This window comes from Lissotriton helveticus, chromosome 5_1 (genome assembly GCF_964261635.1).
Source record: "Lissotriton helveticus chromosome 5_1, aLisHel1.1, whole genome shotgun sequence".
NCBI lineage: Eukaryota > Metazoa > Chordata > Amphibia > Caudata > Salamandridae > Lissotriton > Lissotriton helveticus.
Window position 1 is genome coordinate 756,806,964 of NC_136065.1, and position 24,403 is coordinate 756,831,366.

The 24,403-nt window shown below is 43.2% G+C and overlaps 1 protein-coding gene across 1 annotated transcript in view; it reads right to left on the reverse strand.

Moving 5' to 3' along the window:
- The window catches only part of SYNPO2L (synaptopodin 2 like), a 387,443-nt gene that overhangs the window by 301,713 nt on the left and 61,327 nt on the right, over positions 1-24,403 (reverse strand). The window contains exon 2 of the mRNA XM_078643229.1: positions 11,927-12,078. Within this exon, the coding sequence (XP_078499355.1) occupies positions 11,927-12,078 (152 nt within the window). The remainder of the gene's footprint in view (positions 1-11,926; positions 12,079-24,403) is intronic.

Here is a 24,403-nt window from a genome sequence, read left to right on the forward strand (position 1 = left end):
GAAACGTGGGTGTAATGTGCAGATGTCGGATGGCGCATCCGCCAACCGTCCACCAGCCCCAGGGTGCCCAGGAAATCAGAAAGTCATCTCCGTGCCGGCGCCAGCATCCAGGGTAGGCTACGGTCCATCTCCTCATCTAAGACAGAGTTAAAGTCCCCACCCAAAACCAGATCACCAAGGGGTAGCGTTAGGAAGATAGTAGTGAGGTCTCGGAAGGTCTCAGTCTGTAGGCCAGGCGCCACATAAATGGACAGGAGTGTGATCGTCTGGCCCCCCCACCAGCCCCGAGACTCCCGCATATCTGCCCCTCTGATCAATCCAAGTTGACTGCACTGACAATGGAAAGGAGTTCTTGACCAGGATCCCAACTCCCCTGGAACCGAACGTAAATCCTGCATGCACCACCAGCTTATATCCTCCCTTGTGAAGGGCCATGCATTTTTGACCAACCAGGTGCGTCTCTTGACGCAGGACTACATCTGGGGAATGTCGCCTGAAAAGTTGCCCAACCATCCCCCTCTTGATCTTATCACCTAGACCGTTCACGTTCCAACTCAACACACTCATCCCCGACCCTCGACTACATCGTGCCGCCGTAACCATGTGAAAGACATGTCAACAACTTTTTGTCGCCTGAGACTAAATAATAATAACTGAATAAACCACACACACTCATCTTCAATCCCCACATCCATCTCTCCCCCTCCCCCCACCCTGCACCCCTGCTTTCGGCTATCGCCAACCCCCAACTCGCAGTGTGCCTGTCGCCCCATGCTCTAACTAACCGACTATCTAAAAGTAGATCTAAGGAGGAGTTCGGTGTCCCACCGCCCCGCACACCACAAGGATAATATCACATCGATGTCAACTCCCCTACAAAAGAACATAATTACAATGATACCCCCTTGCTGACCCCCACCTCTCAACATTACGCTCCACAGAAGTCAACAGTACTTATCATTCCTGTTCTTGCGAGCCCTCTCCCTCTTCTCCACTCCGTCTCTGAGAGTCTCCCTGGGAGGAAAGGCTCTCCACCCTGTCTGAGGCAATTTCGGGGTTATCAAAAAAACAGACTTTTCCCCCAGTCTCAACACGCAATTTGGCAGGAAACATCATAGCATATTTAAACCCTTTCTCACGAAGTCGCTTCTTCACTCCGAGAAAGTTCTGCCGCTGCCACTGAACCGCCTGAGTGAAGTCCGATAAAAAGTTAAGGGTGGAGTTCTCATACCTCAAAGGGCCCCCAGATCTGGAGGCTTGCAGGATGGCGTCTCTGTCTCTGAAGTTGAGCACCCTCGCAATCATCGGCCGAGGTGGAGCCCCGGGACGCGGCCGTCCCCCCGGAATCCTGTGCGCTTGCTCCACCGTGAAGAAGTTTCCCAACCCCTTCGGTTTCAGGTGGTTGAGGATGATGTCCTCCACAAACAAATCAGGCGGCTGACCCTCAGCCTTCTCCGGAACTCCGATGATGCGCACATTGTTCCTCCAGGCCCTCCCTTCGTATTCGTCCAGCTTACGGCTCGCCTGCTCGCCGGAGGCTTTAAGGTTTCGCACCTCCTGCTGAAGTTGCGCTACGTCGTCCGTCAAACTCGCCAACTTGATATCCAAATACTTTACCTTGTCACTCGTCTTGTTAAGATCAGCTCAGATTAGGTTGACCTCGATGGTCACCGTGTCCAACTTGTGGTCTAAAGGCTCCATCTTTTGACCAAGGGAAGTTTTAACCCCATCTATTGCTGCCATCACATCTAGTAATGTAGGCTCTGACGCCGGTCCCGAGGCCCCTCCACCCCCGTCCTGCGGCTTCCCGGAACCTGTGGGCGAACCCCTAGGTTGCGTATAGCAATCCAGTTTATTTGATTGGACGGGTCGGGACCCCCTGGAGGATTTAGACTGCTGTTTCTCTGTCTCCGGTCTAGTCGGCATCTCACCATTGGTTTCGGGTCCGGCCACACGTTTCGACGTTCAACAATTAGCAGGTGCTGTAGTCATCACAGGTAGAGAATCTGGGCATCGCTCGGATTCTAGTCAATTTCGACGCCGCTGGGTCTGCGCACATGGAGCCGAATGGCCAGCGGGGCTCTCAGCGATCCTGACGTGCCATGGCCGGCACAACCACCTCCACCGGCCTGCACAGCAGCCACATGAGTAGATCACCACCTCCGCCGCACTGCAGCCAGGTACCAGTCAACCTCCAACGATCAGGCACTGAATCCAGGGTCAATCCCTGCCAGCCGCTCCGCAATCCATCCAGCCGAGCGACAACCGCAGCCGGGTCCTCAGGTCCAATGCCCACCTCTGCAGGCGTACCTGGTATTCAAGGAGTCAGCGTCTCACCCTCCAGCACCAGCCGCCGAGCAATAAGAGATCCTCCAGAGGAGCCCTCCAGGGACAGTCTGGTGTCCCCCACAAACTTCGCAGAGCTCAGCTGCCTCTTCTGGCCACTACGCCGCATCCACACTCCGTGTGAGCACATGAGGGGGGGTATCCTCACTCACCATGGGGAGGCAGTTTCAGCCACCAGGGGACCGCACCCCGCGGCCCCACCACCACTCAGGAGTCTTTGGGCATCTCTTCAGCCCGCCAGGAGTCTGTCGCCGGCTGCTCCCTCCATGCCACAGACAGGCGCGAGTTGCGGCCGCGGCAGCAATAAGGGAGATAAAGGGGGGGGTCATCCCGCCCCTAGTACACGGCCGATGGGAAGGCCGGAGTCCAAGCAGGCTCTGGGCGCGATCGGTCGCGGGCCCCGAATCGAACCGGAGACTTCCGGTTCTTGGGCCGCTATTGTTCACTTTCAGCCGGGGTCTATATTTACTCAATATATATATATATATTACCTACTGGCGGCCGCCAGCAGGTAGTTATAGTTAGGACCTAGTTTCCATAGGAAATCCACAAAATTCTATTTGGAATAACTTTGGCGCCGGTGGACGAATCTTTGTGAATTTCTCCAAGAAAATGGCCTGCTCAGTTCCGCTCCTTCCCTGAAAGTTTGGGGGTGATTCGTCAAGTGGGGGCTGAGAAAAAAGGGGGGTCCCAAAACGTGTTTTCCCCATGCAATTTTCCATAGGGACCTTTAGCCAGGGCTACAGCCCGAACGGCTGAACAGAATTACACCAAATTTGGCAGAGAGGTAGAGTTCGGTTCGAAGATTGTGCTTTTTGTTAAATGGTGTAAATCCGTTCAGTAGTTTCTGAGAAAATTGCAAGTAAAATCAAAGCGATATCTAGAGACGGAGTTCAGCACGCGTACGGAAATCTGTTCAATTACGAGCGCGAGCTGCATGCTGATTGGCTGTGAACTGTCTGTCAACACTCAAAACCAGGAAGTGTTGGCGGCAATCTTGTGCCTCGCTAGAACCGAGTCACAATAAAACAGTAAAGCAAAGTTGAGAAATAAGGGAAGGGGGTAGGCTAGAAACATTCTGACCCTCTAGGCTTGCTCAGGGGGTTGTACATGGATGTTTAGGCTCTATTTTTTATTTGTATTTTTTTAAAGGAAAATCGCGGCGTACGTGTATGGAAATACGTACAATTACGAGCAAGAGCTGCATGCTGATTGGTTGTCAATACTCCAAAACAGGAAATGTTGGCAGCCATCTTGTTTGTCGAGAGAGCCGAGTCACAAGAAAACAGTAAAACAAAGTTGAGAAATAAGGAAAGGTGGCAGGGTAGAAACATTCTGACCCTATAGTCTTGGTCAGGGGGTGGTACATGGATCTTTAGGCTCAATTTTTATTTAAAGAAAAATAAAAAATGGCGGGGTACTCGTGCACTACTTGTACACGGTGGAAAAGGTGAAAAAAAACTAGAAGTCCGTTTTGTTTATTAGGTTCCGGGGGGGGGGGCAAATTACGGGGGCACTTTTTAGAGCTATATTTCTATGACAGTATGTAAAACTTTCCGTTTTTTTTCCCTGCATCAGTTGTACTCTCTACGCATGCGCAGCCTTGTTTGCAAGTGCACTTTTTTTCTTTTTCTTCAAGTTCGCCAAGCAAACCTCTCCTGATTTTAGGTATTAAATTTGCCACTTTCTTTTCCCGGGTCATGTGTGTCATCCGGTGCTATACTTTTGTAATATATAAATAAACATATTGTATGTATATTTGTTTGAAATGTAGTGTCGAGGCGCCAAACGTTCATACATACTCCGTCCAACCACCATTTTAGTAGTTTTCCTCCGTTATTTTTATTATAACTGTTACTTTCATTTTACCCTGTGCATATTTTCTCTGTGATCGATGAGATTTCGTGCCACAGATACCACGGTGTTTGTCCTTGGCCTCCGATCTTATCAGACTTGGTCACACGTATACCTAGAAACTAATCTGAAGGACGTAAGGCACAGGCATTACAACACGTGTTGGTCAACAAAAAAACATTATTAAGATTATGCATTTATCATGTGTGGTAAATGCATACTAGTAGTAAAAGCATGTGTGGAAAAGCGATATGCGAGCTAATGGTTTTGTGGTGACGATAACGCGTGCTTATGAACCGGGTCTGGGCGTGGTGGGGTCTAGGGTAGCAGGCGGAGGGGCACGCAGCTGCACTCTTACAATATAGAAGTAATATAGGATTTTTAAAACTTAAAAAAAAGATTCCATAATTATCCGAGATTAAGTCTTCTGTTAGTATGTTCATTAAATACATGAATATATGTTTTTAAACAATTAAAAACCTTTGCGTCTTTTTTGTACGGGGCGCCGTACATGACGTCACACGGAAGCTTTGATGCGGCGTGTAACGTCAAAGGGTATTCGTAGCGTATGCTGAGAATGATCAGCAGTACAAACTATGGTGTGATCACTCTCTCACTGTCAAATCAGAGCACAGGGCGCGCTATGAGAATGGTTAGAAGTAGTCACTCATTGGAGATCCAATTCAGGTGTGTGGCTTATCCACAGTATCATAACGTTATTTTTTAACCTGGTTAAGTTTGAGGTTTGCATGAAATACTATGCTATAGGCAGATATGGATGTTTAGGGAGCGATTATCTGCATGAAGCTTGGTTATTACCTTTTACATATAGGTGTCTGAGGGAGGGAAAAGAAGTCTATGTGAATGGCGAGGATTGCACAATAGTACCAGATCACTCCTTAATTTGTAGACACATACAATTGCATGGCTCTTGTATACAAGATGCGCCTAATTTGGACTGAGTTTTGAAAGGTAGTCCGACACCTGCTATCATAACTACGTTCAGTTTACTGGAAACAGGAGTTATTTACTTTGAAATAATGGAGATTGTTGTGCAATGTTAGCAGGCATCGCTTACATGATTACGGTAACTGGGCGTGTGGTTTGATTAAAAAAAAGTTGTGTTAACTCCTCTGCATGGGAAGCTGGATGTTTCCATCTGGCTGTCGATTTCGACCTTGAAAGCAGAGTCAACCAAATGAGTCGTATAAGATCGCTATTGTCTCAAAAAGAGGTCGCTGTTATATCTGGTAGATAAACATTTGTCCTTCATGTAGCAAACACCCGCATAGAAGTGCATGATTTATTAAATACAGACGTGCTCTTGAATTTTGGGGAGTTAATTTAGAGTATCTTTAATGTGTCCTTGACTATGGGGTTAACTTACTTTTTTAAAGTTAGAAGCAGTGGCCTTGTGACTTATGTAGAAAGTATATTTGGTGTCTTTTGGGGATTTTTTCATACGATTTTTTCTTGCATCTTTGGTGGATTGTGCTTAATACTCGCATTAGTTGCCGGTGTGCTTTTATTAATTTATTTACATAAATATGGATGCACATCCTGCAGCAGACGATAATATGTCCCGTCTGTTGCTGCTTCGCAACCGAATGATTAGTTATTACGGAGCGCTGCCTTTGGCTACATTGAGTGCAGCTTATGGATTATCGTTTCGATTTTCCTTTTTCACATGCGTTCAACCTGTGTTCCATTGCCTGAGCTCTGATTTTGACTGGGCCCTGGATTTGTGTCTCTGCAGTACGGTGTCTCCCAACGCAGATTATGACCAGCTGATGAGCCCCTTACTGGTTCATGACACGCTCTGTTCTGGCAGCGGGATTATGGCCTTAGCAGCGACACATGGAATAATGGGACGTTGGAATGTTTTTGCAGCGGCGCTTGAGTTTTTGGCACGCAGTTACATTGAAGATGACCCGAGTTTTCCTCCGATGGTGATAGAGTCTCCGGTCGTTGAGGAACATGTATGTTCATTCCCACTATTGAATTGGATGGCTGAAATGTTTTCAGATGAGAACAATGACTTCCTGTTGGAGGCTGTTGCTACATACTGTGCTTACACGCTGTTGGATTAAGACTCTTTGATTTTTCTACGTATTCTTTATTATTTAGTTACTGCTTTCTATCAAAGAGCGAATAACTTTTTTTGGGAAATGTGAACTTGACTCTGATTTTTAGGCTTGGACTCTGCGTTCCTAATTCGCCCACGTTTATATCACGTGCTTTGATCAAGAAAGGGTGCCGTGGGGCTGAGCGTTGCACTCACACCCTGTTAAGTTAGCATGGGTTTATTAGAAGCTTACACGCTATTTTTGCTTTCCTGCTCTGGTTTGCACACTACAAGTTCTTGTGATATAGTTTAGAGATGGCTGAGTATTTTGCTTTATATGAGAATAATTTGGTATGCTAGATTTGTAAACTGCCTCGCTAGTTTTGTGTGTATAGTGAGAGCATGGAACATCAAGGTTATCTTGAATACTGTCTCTGTTATTCAGAATGATCCTCGCACGTTCGAGCCATAATACATATGGAGCTGTGGCCACCTCTGATACTTGCGCGTTTCATAATCTATTGTGGAGGCAAAGTTACACACAGTTGGAGAACATTCGCATCTTGACAGTTTGTGGAGCACTGAATGTGATCCACTACTGCTGAGTACCAGAGGTATGGGTCTGCCCATGTAATCCTATGGGACTTTCTGTAGTTATAAACTAATCTGCTAGGTAGGGAGGGTGAAATGTGGGTTTATTTTAAATTTGTTTACCTTTAGCATTATAGAATGTTTTTTCCGTTGGTATTTCATAAAACAGTAACAATGCTGACAACCTTGTTTCTGATAATATGTGTGGTTGTATTTTCTAAGGTACTGTGCATGAGATTATGGCGTTAGAAATAAACATTTCAAAGTTGCACTTGTCTTTATTTACATATTGTTTTGGAGTGGTGTAAGACTATATTGAAAGAGTGTTTTTGTTATCCACTTTACTTCATGTAATCTAAGTCGCATGTTCTGGGTTGACTAGTCATTGGTGTTTTTGCTCTAGGGCGAAGAACCAATGAGTCACTGATTGCTAGTTTGGTAGGGGGTTTGTGTAGTAAGGTGAGTTTTGGTACACCGTAATTCACTGAGGTTCTAAGTCTTTATGCACAGTTCTGTGTATGAGCAGAATTCCTGGGACAGTAGTTACAACAAAAAGGCTCGATAAAGGGCTTGCACTTTGAATATGATTATAAAATAGAAGAATAGTTGATAATCACAGCTAAGGAATACAGCAATTAGATGTGTGTATGTGTGGATGATTTGTAGATTGAGTGGAAGATGAAAAACGTGAAAAATAAGAAAGGTTGGAGAGACGTAAACTACCCACTGCATTGTCAGTGAAGTGGATCTTTGGATTTCCAGGTCATTACACAGATAGGGTGTTGGATTCCGCAGTGGGAGCAAGAGAAACTAGTACAACAACTAAGGAAGAAAGCTAGTGCATAAAGTACACACAGTTGGGCAGATTTACAAGGTCGTGGGAAAAATGATGCAAAAGTGGCGCAAGGGGCTTGTAAACCTGCCGCAGTGTGTGGTAGAAAAGACGCAATAAAGGACAGAAGTGTGCAAATTACCCACTGCTATTCACGGGTAGTAGTTACCAAGAAGGCTGAATAAAGGGCCTGCACTTTGAATTTGAATTAAAGAAGAATAATTGATAAGCTTAGGTAAGAATGGTAGTAAGTAGGTGTGTGTATATTTGTGGTTGTTGTGTTGATTGAGTGGAAGATGACTAAGGTGAAAAATTAGAGAGGTTGCAGAGATGCAAACTTCCCATTTCTTTGTGGGTGTTTAGTTTTCCAGTGCATATATATATATTCACTGAAAAAACCATAGGTTTCAGGCACGTTATAGTTAGGAATTAGAATTTAAAAAACCTTAGAAATTCACTGAAAAAAACATAGGTTTCAGCCACATTATAGTTCGGAATTAGCATTTAAAAAACCTTAGAAATTCACTGAAAAAACCATAGGTTTCAGCTACGTTATAGTTAGGAATTAGCATTTAAAAAAACCTTAGAAATTCACTGAAAAAACCATAGGTTTCACCCATGTTATAGTTAGCTGGGCATTTCTCTCATACAAAACCATTGAAATTCCCCCGTTATAGTTAGTTCAGCTAACTATAACTCGCGCCCCCGCAATGCACATATATAAAAATATTTATTTTTCAGAAAGAAACACATTCACTGGATGATGTCATCAGTGATGTCATCATTGATGTCATTTGAGATGTCATCAGTGATGTCTTCAGTGATGTCACTGACCATGTGATGAGTGATGTAATATGTGACGTCATCAGCAGTACATTGCAGTTACCTGAACTAACTATAACGGGGGAATTTCAATGGTTTTGTATGAGAGAAATGTCCAGCTTATAACATGGGTGAAACCTCTGGTTTTTAAAGTGAATTTCTAAGGTTTTTCAAATGCTAATACCTAACTATAACGTGGCTGAAACCTATGGTTTTTTCAGTGAATATATATATATAAATAAACATATTATCTAAATAAAAAAATAAAAAAATATATAATATTTAAAATAATTAAAGTAATAATTTTTATGTTAATTAATAATTTACACTACATTAAATATAACAAAATTAAAAACATTACATAGCTAAGGGAATAAAATTAGTAGTCACACTCGAACAAAAACAAAATTTGAGAATTTGTTGGATAGCGGTTGGGTAAAAATTACTATTCCCACTCCAGAGAGTGCAACAGTAGGGAAAGCGTTGGATAGCGGAGGGTAAAAATTACTACTCCCACTCCAGAGAGTGCAACAGTAGGCAAAGCGTTGGATAGCGGGAGGGTAAAAATTACTATTCTCACTCCAGTGAGTGCAACAGTAGGAAAAGCGTTGGATAGCAGGAGGGTAAAAATTACTATTCCCACTCCAGAGAGTGCAATAGTAGGGATAGCGTTGGATAGCGGGAGGGTAAAAATTACTATTCCCACTCAAAAGAGTGCAACAGTAGGGAAAGCGTTGGATAGCGTAGGGGTAAACATTACTATTCCCACTCCAGAGAGTGCAACAGTAGGGAAAGTAAGGATTTAATATTTAAATAAGAATAAACTATCAATACCAATTTAAAATTAATTAAAATTAATTACCAATTACCAAATGTTTAATAATTAATTAATTATAAATACCAATAAATGTTATTTATTAACATTAATTACCTATTAATAATTAATTAACAATAAATTGTCAATACATAAAAATAATTTAAATAATTATTTAATTACAATTGCATTACTTCCCACCCTATTCCCCTATAACCCACAACCCACTCCAAATAATAAATTAAAACAATTAACATAAGTATCAATTATTGAATTAATTAAACTAATTACCAATTAATAACAAGTAATTACCAATTCATAATTAATTAACAATAAATTAATTAGCAATACATATAAATAAAAATACATATTTACTTAATTACAAATAAAGTACTTCCCACCCTATTCCCCTATAAACCCACAACCCGCTACAGAACTAAAATGCAAAATTAAATTAAAAATAATTAATAATTCATAAAAACTAATATTTAATTTACTATAAATAAATTACTTCCGACCCTATTTCCCTATAAACCCACAACCCGCTACGGAATTAAATTACGCAAAAATTAAATAACATAACATTCAATACTTTAAAAAAATTCAACATACATTACAAAAATAATATATATTTTTAACACATATACTACCATACATAACAGTAAAAAAAAACGATATTATGGAAAACGATATTTTAAATTTGATATTATGGAAATCGATATTTCTCACCTCAATTTCGATATTCTATCCAACTATATTTTGGTAATTCGATATTATGACCTCTCTATATTTTTAATTCGATATTCTGGGCAGTCGATATTTATGATTCTATATTTAGGGTGTTCACCATTTTAAAGTGGTGGGGTGTAATACTTGCCCTGTATTGTAGTGAGAGAATGAAGTTAGTGAGCCTGACATATTCCAAGAAGAACTCGGGGGAGGGGGTAATTCCCCGAGAAACCGTGGAAAAATATTAGGGTCAAATGGTGCTTTTTAAAACAGAATGATGACATATATTTGCTAAAATCGCACATGCTCTGAAAGGGCACTCATTAAAAATTAAAGTCCTTTCATGATGTGCAAGGCTAATGAAACCTGATTCTCTCCAAGAGTTTACGCCATTTTTTTCAAAATGTGGCCCAGGTGCTACTGTATGTTAAAAAGTACCTTCATTATGCCAGGGCCAGCATTTTAGCATTAGTGTCCCTCCACCCATATGCCATGGGTGCCCCCTCAGGCCAAAAACAACATACAATATGCCAGTGCCACAATTTTGCAATTAGTGCGGTCCATATACCATGGGTGACCCTTATGTCAAACATTACTTCTTGTATGTTAGGACCAGAATCTGGTCATGGTCACTCTCCACACAGAATTCCATGGTTCTCCTCTCTTAAGCCATGAATTACCATTAGCTAGTACCAGCATTTTAAAATGGGTACCTCTATGCAAAGAATGTTCTCCAGTACACCAGCGACAGCATTTTTCCATGGCTATCTCCATATGCCAAGTATAACGCTAGCATGTTAGTGTCAGTATCATGCTAAGAATTGTCTCTAGTATGCTAGCACACACATTTTGCTTTAGGGTGCCTCTATAAACCAAGACATCTTCAGAATGCCAGGGCCTAATGCAGACTTGCAAACATAACACCACATTCTCTCATACTCACTTACATTCACTCACTCATTCATGCTCACTCTCATTCAGATACACTCATAAATGATCACACACACACACACACACTCATTCGTTCTCACTCAGTCTCACTTATTCTCACTCTGACTTATGCATTCCCATTCTGTGCACTCTTTAACATTCCCTCTACTCATAGTTTCTCACTCCCTAAATCTCACTTGAACAAAAACGTACTCTCATGATTTTATTCACACATATTTCCACTCACTATGAAGCATTCATTCTCACTCATTGTTACTCACTGTCACTCACTCACATTCATTTCCATTAACAATTCCTCACACTCCAACAGTCAACACACTCATTCCTATTCATTCTCTGGAGCTTGCAAAAAAACTTGCTTAATGAGTATTAATAAGACAGGTCACCATTTGCGACCTCCAAGTGACTTGCTGTGAATGCAAGGATGGAGGACACACCGCTAGCCCTGCATTTGCATTCCCAAAATGCTTTTTTTTTTTAACGAAGCAGCCCATGTATATTGAAGGGACAGGTGCTGTTTTACAAAGTGCTTCCTTTTCGTTTATCTCTTACCATTCCGATTTGGAAATAGCAGGTGGGGGTGCGTGGGTGCGGGGTCCGTGTGTGCATGTGAGATTGTTTGTGTGAGATAGAGCATGCCATGTGTATGTGTGAGCATGTATGTGGGTATTAAAGTGAGAATGCGTCAGTGATTGGCAGTGAGTGAGAATGAGTAAGACTGGATTCATTACGTGAGTTAGAGTGAGAATTAGTGAGGGAGGGAATTACTGGAAGTGAGGGTGAGATAGTGAGAATGGGATTTTTGTGAATCATCTTATGTATTGGCAGATCAGGTAATGTTATTGCGCAATTTGCGCTCACTGTTTGCATCCTACCTATAGATAGGACCCTTAATTCTGCTGGTGGGAGGATGAGGCATTACCTTTTTAAACAGATCTGTAGTCGTCCAATGGCGGAATCTATCAGCTGCATGGCTGCTGCATGAGAGATGCCAGAGCAGGGCTTCCCATTGATTGAAAGCACTTCATCCTTTTCCCGCAAGCCACCCCGGCATGCTTTGCTCCTTCTGCGGACCTGAAATAATAAATAAGAATCATGAGGACCACTCCTCTCTCAGACTTCGGACTGAATCCAGTAATGTATCCCAAAATGGACCAATTGCAATCCCCTTGGATTCATACATTCAGCCTTTCCCATAAAGAATATATAACAAAAAACATCCCCACTCTCCAAAACCATCCAGTGCTTAATGCTGTTTACAGTTTCAGGTATCACGGCACTCTAGAAGCTGCAAAAAATACTCTTTGAAGCTTCCGCCAAATGGCAAAGTTATGACTTAATAAGCGTCCTCTGGTTCCCTACATAGCGTTTGTCTAATCCACTTCTTAGGAGATATTGCTGATAGTTTCGTGCACTTAGCCCCAAAAGTCTAACGTCCCATGTCACTACCTAGCCGTACACAAAAAATGCAGCCCTCTTCGCTTGAACGGCATTTATCTGTGTGCTGGAACTTCCTCTAGGTGTAACATAGTATATACAAATGTATTAAACTTCGGTCTATAGGTCACTGAAATCATGGAAAATGCGCAGATGTTGCTCACATTCCATTCCCCGTACCCTATCATCATAAATACATTATACCCGAAAAGGTCACCCAACATCAAAACTCCAGTTTAGAAATTGGGGTGGATAAAACATTTTCCTTACTGTATTTACACTGGATTTTACTGAAGTGTTTGAAAATATATATCCATTACCCAGAGCAAGTGGGGATGTAACCTCTGTTTCTGAATCAAAATGTGGGAGTAGTTTTAACTATTGAAACCAGACTTGAGAACACTTTGCCTGAGCTACCAAATAATATGCCATCAGAATATACCCTTAACCGGCCAGTAAGGTGGGGAACACAACTCTGCCTAAACCTCCTCTCCAGAGAATTAATGGTAAAGAGGAAATACTTGAAATAAGATCAATTTTTTGGAATATTAGAAAATACATTGTTAGCGCTTTTCTTTATGCAAACTCGAGGACAATAAAGTATTTCTCTTGATGGACAGGTAGAGGTGGTAATCCCCTAAGGATTTTGGTGCTCTACATCCTGAGCCCAGCCAACAAATCAATACATTTAGCAATATATGAAGCACGTTAGGAGCCACAAAAAAGGACAGAGAGTAATTTAGTTTCAAAACCTTGAAGGTTATTAAAGGTGAGTTATTTACAGAAGGCAAAAATCAGATCAGCATCAATTATAATTTATAATGTGTATGCTTCAATTAATATGCAATTCATGTCACAAAAGCTATAAATGCAAACACAACAGTGATGGACAGAATGTGGATCAATGTCACACATTCACCCCAGTCCAAAGATCTGGGCCCAAATCCATCGTTTTTCCACTCCACACCACCCTGGGTTAGACAATGGCGATATGCAAATCAGCGCTGACCCTGTGCCCCATGGGAACAGTCCAGTCCGAACTACAAAAGCCATGTCCTTCCCAGAACGGAATCAAGCATCCTGGGACTCACGTCTGAGCTATAAAAACACAATTCTGATGAAAAAAGATATAAAAGTGAACAGTTCATACAGCAGCATATTGCAGATAAATATATATATAAGCAATCATCCTAGTACACAACTGCAACCCGAGTACAATCGGCAGTTTGACAGTCAACGATAAATTGATTAATACAACATAGTACACTAAAAAAAAGACATTAAACACATTATAAATGAGGGGGAAGACGCATTACAATGCTTCTAGTGTGGTGCCTCTTCTGTTGGGCCCAATTTGCAATCCCTGGCAAGCCTTGTTACAATTTCCAACCCTCCCCAGGGCAACATCATGGAGAGATTAAAAGCAATAAAGTGCACTTGCATAACAGATATATAAAACATAAATTTCCAGCCTATGAGCCTTACGGAAGCTGAGTGTAATCAACATACTACTAAGCTCTGTAGCATTCCTGTCTGGGTCTTTTGTATGATGAGCAATGCATGGCTTAGGAACTTGGACACGCTGGACAGGCAAAGAGTGGTCAGCTGCCGGCAGATCGGTTTTAACCATTTCACCCTCGACGTGATGTATGCCTGGCAAGCAAAAAAAAACATGGGCAACACTTTCTACTGGGGCCCTGCAACATGGGCAGTCCTTTGGTGTTCGGTTGCATGTGTACCAATTAGCTGTTGTCTCGCAGACAGGGAGTGTTCCAAACCTAAAATGGATGTAGAACATTCTGTCCCAAGGGACCTGAATTATGTCTGAAAAGGGCTCTAAATGTCTGGTCTGTTTATGGAGATAAAATTCTGCGGTTAGTCTCCTTAAGTTTGGTTTGCTGGATTCTTGTTCTTCCACCCATTCCCCGTAGAGACGTTTAAGCTCTTCTTTCCTAGGTGGGTCCTGCTTGTTCCAATGTGCTTGAAACCCTTATGCTGACATCATTTTGCATAAGTTGGAGATCCAGCCTACTTCACTACTTGTGTCTATCTGGATAAACTCAGATAGGGCTTCCACAAAGGGTAGGAGCTCTGGGATCCTACTAATACAAGCCCAAAAGAGCAGCAGGCGAAGCTTTGCTATATCACCAATGGATCGTCTACCCATGTCAAGCATAAGGGGAGTGAGGGGAATGTTTTGAGGCAGCATCACCAGAACTCTTAGGAATTTATGCTCAGATCTGCAGAGGTCGTGGGCCTTGTGAAATCCCTACAGCTCTGCTCCGTACAGCGTTGTGCTGACTGCTTTTGCGTCATAGACCTGGAGAGCTGGGGCTACCGGTCTGCTATATGAAGAATGGTGTTTCTTCCCAAGTGACCCCGCTACTTGGTTGTGGCCCATCAGCATCTTTGTTAGGTGGGACTGCCACGACATTTTATCTGAGAGTCGGACACCAAGGTAGTCGAAAGTGCCAACTCTTTCCAAGGGAGTCCCACCAAGCAAGGGGCTGTCTCTATATGACTTATGGGGGGGGGGGGGTTTAAAGGCCATGAATTTTGTTTTTGAGGTGTTAATAACCAGCCCCCTGATATCGCAGAAAAGTTAGAACCTATTAAGTAGTCGCTGCAACCCGCTGGGGTCTTTGACACCAGCAGGGAGTCATCTACGAATAAAAGGGTTGGTACCTTCCTTGATCCCCCCCCCCCCAAGATTGGTGCATCTGCTACGTCTTCTTGCAGGAAGCTGACCATTCCGTTCATATAAAGGGAGAATAAAGTGGGAGCCAGAACACAACCTTGTCAAACTCCTCCTGCTGACTGGAATGCGATCGATCAGTTGTCCTTGCACTCCCCACCTAATTCGAGCCTAGTTCTCTTCGTGTAGCCGAACTACCAGATTAAGAATAAATGGGGGAATACCCATGTCTTTGAGTGCCAGCCATAGTTTACTCCTAGGGACTGAATCAAAAGCAGTCTTTAAGTCAATGAATGCTAGGGAAAGACTGACTTGGCCTATAACCACCACTTTCCAATAGATAAGAAGGAGCCTTAATGCCTGGTCGATTGTTCCGTCCTTACCCTGAAGCCAGCCTGGTACTGTGGTAGAATAGCGTTATCGTCTGCCCATAACTGAATCCTCTGCAACAGAACTCTTCTGAAAACCTTCTGCAGGACATCGATCAGGCTTATGGGCCTATAGTTTGAGGGATCATCTCTAGCTCCTTTTTTAGTCACCTACGCAGCACGCATGCGCTGCTTAGGAGGGCCTTTGACCGTCACTCTGCTAATTTTCAAGCACACCCATGTGGCGGCATCCACCTTGCGGGAGTGAGCAGGGGCGCCTCAGAAGCACGAGTGCAGTGCTTGAAAATGAACAGACTGCGCGCACACCCACGCACCGCTCTCGAAAACAGCTGCTGCTTGTTAATTAGTGCAGCGCACACGGCGCACACCACTCGCATGTTTAGCTGCTGCTTGTTTTCTCTCTCCCTTGCCTTTGATCCTTAAATTCCTCCACGTGTCCTCTTATGTGAAACCTTAGAAAAATTGTCCAAAATGTGAGCTTCCACTTCTCTTGTTGACCAAAAACTATCATCCTCAGAACTGAGGCAGTACTCCTGCCTTCAACAAATCTAACTTCTTTTCCATGTTACTTATATCAATTGATAATTTTTCTACAACCTTATTCACTCTTTATTCCACCAAATCCTAAACTCTGCTCAGTTCTAAATGTTGATACTAACAAACTTCCTCACGCACTTAGCTTGACCCCGAGTCATTAGTTGATTCGAGTTCATCAGCTGCAGTGAAATAAACTTGCAATCCAGGTGAGAATTAAAAAAAAAACAATGGTTGCAGTTTATGTAGCACGAACTTGGCCCGAAGGTAATGGAGCGCTTTACATGTGCACCAGTTACATTACAGACTCAGAGGATGTTTAGCCAAGGCCGAGAGTCGAGCCCAGTTCCAAAGTCTGCCGCTCTGGCCGGTAGACCATACCCACGTGCTCATTTATTTTCCTGTGCTCAATATATTAGGATGGCCGCCGCATGTACACATCTGAGCATCAGTATAGCAACATAAATAAATCAGACTTGCATTGTGTCACTCAGAAGGAAAATGCTCTCTCCATGGGAGCTCAGGTACACAAGTCTACCGTTCCATTCACTGCCGAGGCAGGTCTCGTCATGCGCTGCCCCTGCATTTTGTAACTATTTGAATTAATTGCAACAAATAACATTTTACTTACTATAACCTCTGGCCTCAAGATCACTTTAATAAGCATAACATACTCTTGTGGGCGACTCAAAAAAGTGAGATTTATTGTTTGTAATATGTGAAATAATCGAAAGAATGACATCACCAGTGTGAAGTCACATCCTTAATTTAGAAAGTTTGCACTGGCATTAATCTACGTTCCACAAAGAGATCAACCAACACCGGCAAATTCACTTTTTTGAAGATTTCTTTGAGCCCCCCCTTGCCTTCACTACCATTAACGGAACACTATGAGTATCTGAGTGTTAATTATGTTGACTCGAAGGTATAAAGCATCCTAATTTTCAAAGAGCCTTTCTTAAGCAATGAGCGGCATATTATCAAGAAAGGCGATAACATTATCGCTGCTTTAGCAACAGTTTCCTTCCGCTAAAGCGGCGATAATGGCCTTGATAATATGCCCTTGTGAATTCCCATAGCACCCCAGGCTAACACCAGAACCTGGGCTGCTATGGGAATTCACAAGGACATATTATCAAGGCCATTATCGCCGCTTTAGCGACAGTTTCCTGCCGCTAAAGCGGCAATAATTTTATCGCCTTTCTTGATAATATGTCCCTGTGTTTTTAATCACTAGGGGGCATATTTGCAAGAACCTCCTTAAAATTATCGTAGTTTTAGCGGCAGTTTACTGCCGCTAAAACGGCGATAATGGGCTTACTAATATGCGTTATAAAATTCCAATAGATGGCCAGGTTAGATGCCCTGCACATCTAACCTGGGCTTCTATTGGAATTCTATAACGCATATTAGCAAGCCCATTATCGCCGTTTTAGCGGCAGGAAACTGCAGCTAAAACGGTGTTAATTTTAACGAGGTTCTTGCTAATATGCCCCTAGATGCTTTGAGTGCACAGTAGATACGAGACAAACAGAAGAGTAGCCTACTGCGCTTGGGAGGCTAGAAAATACTTGCGAAAATCGGGTACTGCCAGTCGGCCTTGTTTAATTGTCCCCCTTAAAACTGCTCACATGACTCTTGCCTGCTTGCCAGCCAGATGATGAGCGGGAGCAAGAGTTACCAGAGCTTTTGGAATATTAACCATCTTAATAAAAAAATATTCTAACCATGGTGGAGCTTAACTTTTATTTACTATGTGTCGATTTTAACCTTCATTCGTCCCATAGTTTACTTAAAACTGTATTTCTGAGTCGGAGGTAAACTCGATACCTACATATAGTTAAACATAGTTGATGCCCACCCTAGCAAAATTACCCGATTAGACCATTGTGTCTCAGGTATCCATCTCACCGTCTAAATCCTCAGCTGATTCTACTCATGTCCATTTAACATTTAGTACTGGAGGAAGTAAAGCATGGGCGAGAGGTGTGCAGTGCGGGGAATACAGTTTATGTGTCATTTATGGTTTCGCTGGATTTAAAAGTTAAGCAGTCTAAGTCATTTGTAATGGTCGTTGGGGCTGGTGAAAGAGAGAAGCAACCACATTTTAATATGGATTCTGGTCTAAATACTGTGGTTGAATCATTCCCTTACTTAGGGGATTTATTCAACAATAAAGAAGCATGGGCACCACTGGTCAAAGGAAGAGCCTTGGGGATGGAGAGGAATGTAGGAGCAATAAAATCTTTTTCCCAAAAATTGGGGGCAAAGCCACTAATTCCAATGAAAAAAATCTATTAGGCCAAGGCAAAGTCGGCAGCTACCTATGGAGCTAGGGTATGCGGTATGGCATCTATTGAGCCATTGCAAATTATCGAAAACAGATTTCTTTAAATCTGTGGTCTCCCTCCCAGAATCATTCTCGAGTTATGTAGCCCACAAGGAACTAGGTCTGTCCTACATTACGGACTTTATCACACTGGCCCCCCTTCAGCTTTGGCTTTCCATCTGGCGCAGGGACACAGTGACCCTAACCCAAAACATAATTAGAGATATTTTAAATATGGATAACCACAGCAGGATTAGGTGGTTGAAATATTTGAAACAGGAGTTAACCACCCTGGGCTTGGCTGAGCTTTTTGAAATCCCTACAATGTGCAAAAAGATGCCCAAACAGAAGTTTGCGGACACCTTTATGCACTGGGCTCAATATGTCCGAAAGGAAAGGAATTATTGTAAGCAGGCAGCCATCATGTATCAATTAACACCATTATTGTTAGAGGGCGGATATTTTTTTACTTAGAAGATATTCCTATTGCCCACCACAAATTCATCCTGCTGAGGTTCTGTCTGAGCCTAGTACCTTCAATGTTAGGGTTCCCAGAGAGGACGTTTAAACATTCGGAATTGTCCCTCTGTCCTTGTGACTTATAATCCCCCCAAAGTGACCTCCACATTTTATTTTTTTGTGGCTTTTATCAGAGGGAAAGAAATCAATTTATTGTACCCATTTTAAAACAATACCATTTTAAGCAATGTCGGGTTGCCTTATACTTTTTTAAATCCTTGCCTGATCTTTTAGTGTGTTATTCATTAGCGTCATTTTTGTGGGCTTGTAGGAACAAAAGGAGACATGTGCAACTGTAAAAAGGTTATGGATCATTTTTTTTTCTTTTGTTTTTTTAACTGATATGGCTCAAAACTTCATTGAAGAATGGATAGGTGTGTAAAAGTATACCCACTTGAGAGATAAAGGAATTGTATTGCTTTCTTTTTCTCTTTTGCGAAATGTTTATATGACTTTGTATCTGTATCTCTGTGAATACGTGTCATGTACTTTTATGATCTCAAATACAAAGATCGAATAAAGTTTTAGAATAAATGAATGAATGCAATTGCAATTTGCGAGTACCGAATGGGTACTAGCAAATTGTGAATGGGAATGGAAAGCTATTCCTTAATTGCGACTCACAATTTGCGAGTCGCAATTAAGGAATAGCAAGGAATCACGAAACATTTGCGAGATTTTTATTTCATCTCGTTTTGCGATTCTCAAATAGCGATTCTCACAAAATCACTATTTGAGAATCGTAAATAAAGTATTTGACACATATGCCTCTATGAGGGTTTCGCGTCTCTTAATTACTGTGTGAGCAAACTGAGTAATGCAATGTGTCAAACTGGGGCGTCATGACCAGTAGTAGAGTCGGACCGAGGACCCATCAAAACAAGCCTCCTCGTAAGCTGTCTTAAACAGCGTAATAGTAAGGCAAAATTATATGAACTTGCAGGCTTTGTGGAGGGTAGGGTTGTCTAAAAGCGATGCATTCCAAGCCTTGTGCAATATTAAGTGAAAGAAAACTTAAAATGAGTGCAGCAAGGGGAAAAATAAGTATGCAAATGCGATGTGGGGTAGAATGATTATGCAGGGTAGATTCGATAAAAAAGCACACTGTGCAGGCTCAATTAGAAGGGCGCTCCACATGTGCAGCCCTAGTGCAATAGTGTCTGCTCTCACTGCACACAGCTTTCTGCACTCATGAAAGAACAGAGCACTTCCCATCGAACCCCCTCCAACTGTGCGTGCTTTCTATAGTTTTTTTTATAGTTCAGCAAGCATATCTAATGAGAGAGGCATGCATGTGAGGGATATGAGACGGCCAGGAGAGTTCTGGCGGGGAAAGGGTGGCATGAATACTGGGGTGATCCACGAGTTGCTCAGGAGAAATGCACTGTGCAGCGGTAAACGCCCTCTTTGGACGGATGCCTGCAGGAGCACCTTACTAAAAGGAAGGTGGTGAGAGAAAGCACGAGGGTGCCAGCGTCATCTGCTGTATAGCAGGAGCTGTGAAGTTAGCAGAGCGGCTGCACTGTGAGCTGTATATCTCTCTGAGAGCAGTGAAGACCTCAGCAGAGCTAAAGGGCTCCTCCTCCTACCGTTGCACCGTCTTAAGAATGGGATCTAAGTGGTATTTGTAGATCTTAGAGACAGCCCAAATGCTGCCTAGTCTTGAGTTAAAAAAAGTCCCACAAAGGGGATGAAAACGGTAATTTGGCTCCAGGAAACTGATAAGGAAAGCACCGGAGGAGCAACACAGAAACAACAGGAAACAGCATGCTACAGCCAATAGAAATGGGCACGCACAGGAACCAATGGAAAGCAAGGGGGGGGCGGGATAAAAGCCTCTTTTAAGATATATTTAATTCAATAGATTTCTAAGCACAGGAGAAACCTATTAAAGGGCATTGAAGTACTGTATCTACAAGCTTCTTGTTACTCAAAGAGCCGAAAAAAGAGAGAGAGGGTGGCAGCGTTTAATTAATTCAGACTTCTGTAGGGCCACTACTGTTAAAATGCAAGCACAGCAACAAAGTTGAAAAGAATGCGTGTCCATTAAAAGATATCTAGGAGCTGCATGTAAGACTGCTGGTGCGTGAATGAGGGCTCCTAGGGGTGGCATTCATAGAATGTCCACCCCCGGGCAGCTTTGAGTGGTAGCACAGTTCAGGACATGTAGGTTGTCCTGATTGGCTGGCTACTGGAGCAAGCCGTACTGAGAATGAAAATTCAGGTGCACAGTTAGTCAAGAGCGAGGTAGGCGCCATTCTTGTGGCCTAATTTCTGTTCTGAGGCGTTCTTTTTTAGTTTCAAAAGTGTTTTTATTGAAGATTTCAACAGGCATATATTGAGACATCTCAGCAAGAAAAGCAAGCTCAAGGTGCACATAGCGAGCGGGACAGACAGGCACGTCTTCCCTAGTAATCCAGATTAAGCAAAATACATATGCCCGAGAAGCTGTTTGATATCTTGCGTGTAAAGGCAAAAGAGTAGCATAAGGAAATTAACAAGAACTAGAAGCTCCCTCACCCTCCCCCCTAGGACCCCCCCTCCCCCTCCCCGACCAGTGTGCTCTTGAGTGTCAGTGTGACCAGTAACGTGCCGCAGAGGTGCGGTGAGACCAAATGTAAAATCACCGAGAATCATCGGTGGTGCTGGTGAGACGTAGGACTCTAAGGTATTTAGGACAGGTAATTTCATTGAACTCCTTGGACAGGAGAGTCAGCAAAGGAAGCCACATTTTTCGGAAGGCATTGCTTGAGTTAGTGAGAGTGGCATGGATGCGCTCCATGCCAAGGGTGAACCAAAGTTTGTGGAGCCATCCTGTATGTGTAGGCTTAGTCGCGGACCCCCAAAGTGATAAGATATGCTGTGTGGCTGCTTGCACAGCAATGTCCATCTGTCGACCACGCAGCGATTTTAAGGGGAACGTTAATGTGTTGGGCAGGCCTAGCACAGTATAAGCAGGGAACCTCGGGATCTCAGTCTCAAAGGTGGAGTCGATCTCATCCAGGACTAGTTTCCAAAAATCTCCCAGCCCCGGACAGTCCCAGAGGATATGAGTCAGGGTGCCCTTTTCCCCGCACCCCCTCCAGCACAATTCGCTGCGCGCAGGATTCCCTTTGTGGAGTCGGACAGGGGTAAGGTGCCAGTATATGGCAAGTTTTACTGCCGTCTCCCTTGCCTGAGTGTTGCGCGTGGTGTGGGAAGCTCTATAGTATATGTAGCCCCATTCTGTGGGTGACAAGGCCCTCCCTAGTTCAGCCTCCCAGCGCCTTTGGCTCGGTGATTTAGCTGGGGCAGGTGGAGGTGTAAGCATTTGGTAGAGTTCGGAGATCAGGTGTTTGTCTGTAGTTTTAGTAAGCAGCCATTTCTCAAAAGTCGTCATGGGGCGGCCCACTAGGGCAATGATGTCAGGGTTAGTAAGCCAATGTCGGAGTTGAAGGTACTGAAAAAGGTGAGGATGTTCTATACCGTACCCCTGTTTAATGTCTGCGAAGGGAAGAAAGCCCTGCAAATCAAAAAGGTCGCCCACTGCCCGACAGCCCGTGCCTCGCCATTGAGGAAACGTGCCCGCGCCCTCGCCTGGGGGGAAGTCAGGGTTGTCCAGTATGGGAGTAAAAGGGGAGGGGAAAGTGGTTAACTCATGTCTAGGCGCCACCGGGTCCCATACCTGTAGAGTCGTGCGGGTGATAGGGGATCGGGACATGTACCTTGGTCTGTGGTGTTTAGGCAGGAATGGAATCTTCCACAGAGACGTGCGCGCCATGGCCCTATCCTGAAAAATGTGTATAAGATTGACACTCTGCACACCTCAAAAGAATCTAGTTCGCTTAACCGTCAACTCTCGATCCTATCTTTCTTTGTTGGTGCTGTCGCCTGACCTGACTGGCTCACGTCAGTAACAAAATGAAAACACAAACAGAAACTGTTTGAAAGCGACGCACTATTCACAAGCCCCCTCGAGGTGCTCTATATACCATAGTAGTACATAATTTCACAAATGTTTGAAAAAAAACGTTATACAAGTTCATTCAACCAAAATGATATGCATATTTCTGCATAGCAAAAAGGTACAGACTAATTAAATGAAGAACATCGTGTTTTTAATAGAAGTTTTCTTTTTTCTTTTGCTTTGTTCTTCTGTCTGATGATACATTACTTCATGTACATCCCATCATCTTTTTCAGTTAATCCCAATGCATTTCGGTATGTTAATACCTTCATCAGGGGAATACTGTAATTGAAATCAATACAATAACAATAGTCAGAATTGGAAGCTAGGGAGCCCCAGACTCCACCTCATGTGCATTTCGACTATAGTGCAAGTTTGTCATAACGAGTACCAGCTTAGCTCAACCCTCACCTCAGTGTGTGCAAGCAAAAATAAAAAACGCCACAAAACACCCTGTGTCCATGTTCAATGGGATATCATATACACGTGTACCTGACTCTGTGCAATGCTCGACCTCTCGTCTCAAAACGTGTTATTGCTAAATGAGTAAGATGAAACGGTAACTACCAATCCAGGCCACTGTTAAAAACTCTACAAAAACCCTCTGCGACCAGAGACCCACAGCCACCTACCTATATCGGTGCGTGTTCTCCCATGAAAATGAGTGTAAACCTGGTCCAGCCTCTCGTTATCTATAAGGAACACAAATTTTGCCGTTAGTGCTCCGCTGCTGAGACCTGTCGTCTCCCCGCCCTGCGCGTATGCCCGTGCCTCTCGTGTACCTGCTAAAGGGAACACCTCTCTTCTTCTCGTCGTCTTGCGTGCTGAAACCGCTGCCTCTCCGCCTTCCTTAAAAGTGCATTACAATAAAGGGGGGTTGAACCCATGCAGTCGCGGGGACCTGGGCGTTATGTGGTAAATGTAAATAGGGGGTCCCCGCAAGGAGGAGGTGTTGCTACTGTCCTGAATTTACGTGAATGTAAATGGATGTCTCTTTTAGACTCGATCAAAAATGGGTTAAATGAACAAGACAGCAGTCTGGCACAGTTGGCAGCTTTAAGATGATGTTTGTCCAAATCAGTTCATGTTGCCTCCTAATCTGCACTCGTCTACACCCTCATGCTTGAGAGGTGCACGAATTATATTTTTATATTGATGTGACTTTAATTGAAATGCATGCTCTGAAATGATACCTTTACTGTTTACAATATGCTTGCTCGCCTACACTCTCATGTTTGTGAAGTGCACGAGCCTTAATCGAGTAAATATATCTCTCGCACACTAATGTATCGTTAATAGACTTGCAAATTGGTGACCAACGTATATATCTTTATATACATTTGTAAATCTGTTGCTGGCCCCCTAACGACCATGCACTCGTCTACACCCTTATGGTTGAGAGGTGCACAAGTTACATGCTGCCAACCCAACTGAAATGAATGCTCTAAAGTTGTTTGCTTTATTGTTTACAATATGTCTGCTCGTCTACACTCTCATGTCTGAGAAGTGCACAAGCCTTAATTGAGTAACTAATTTTTTGGCAGATCAAA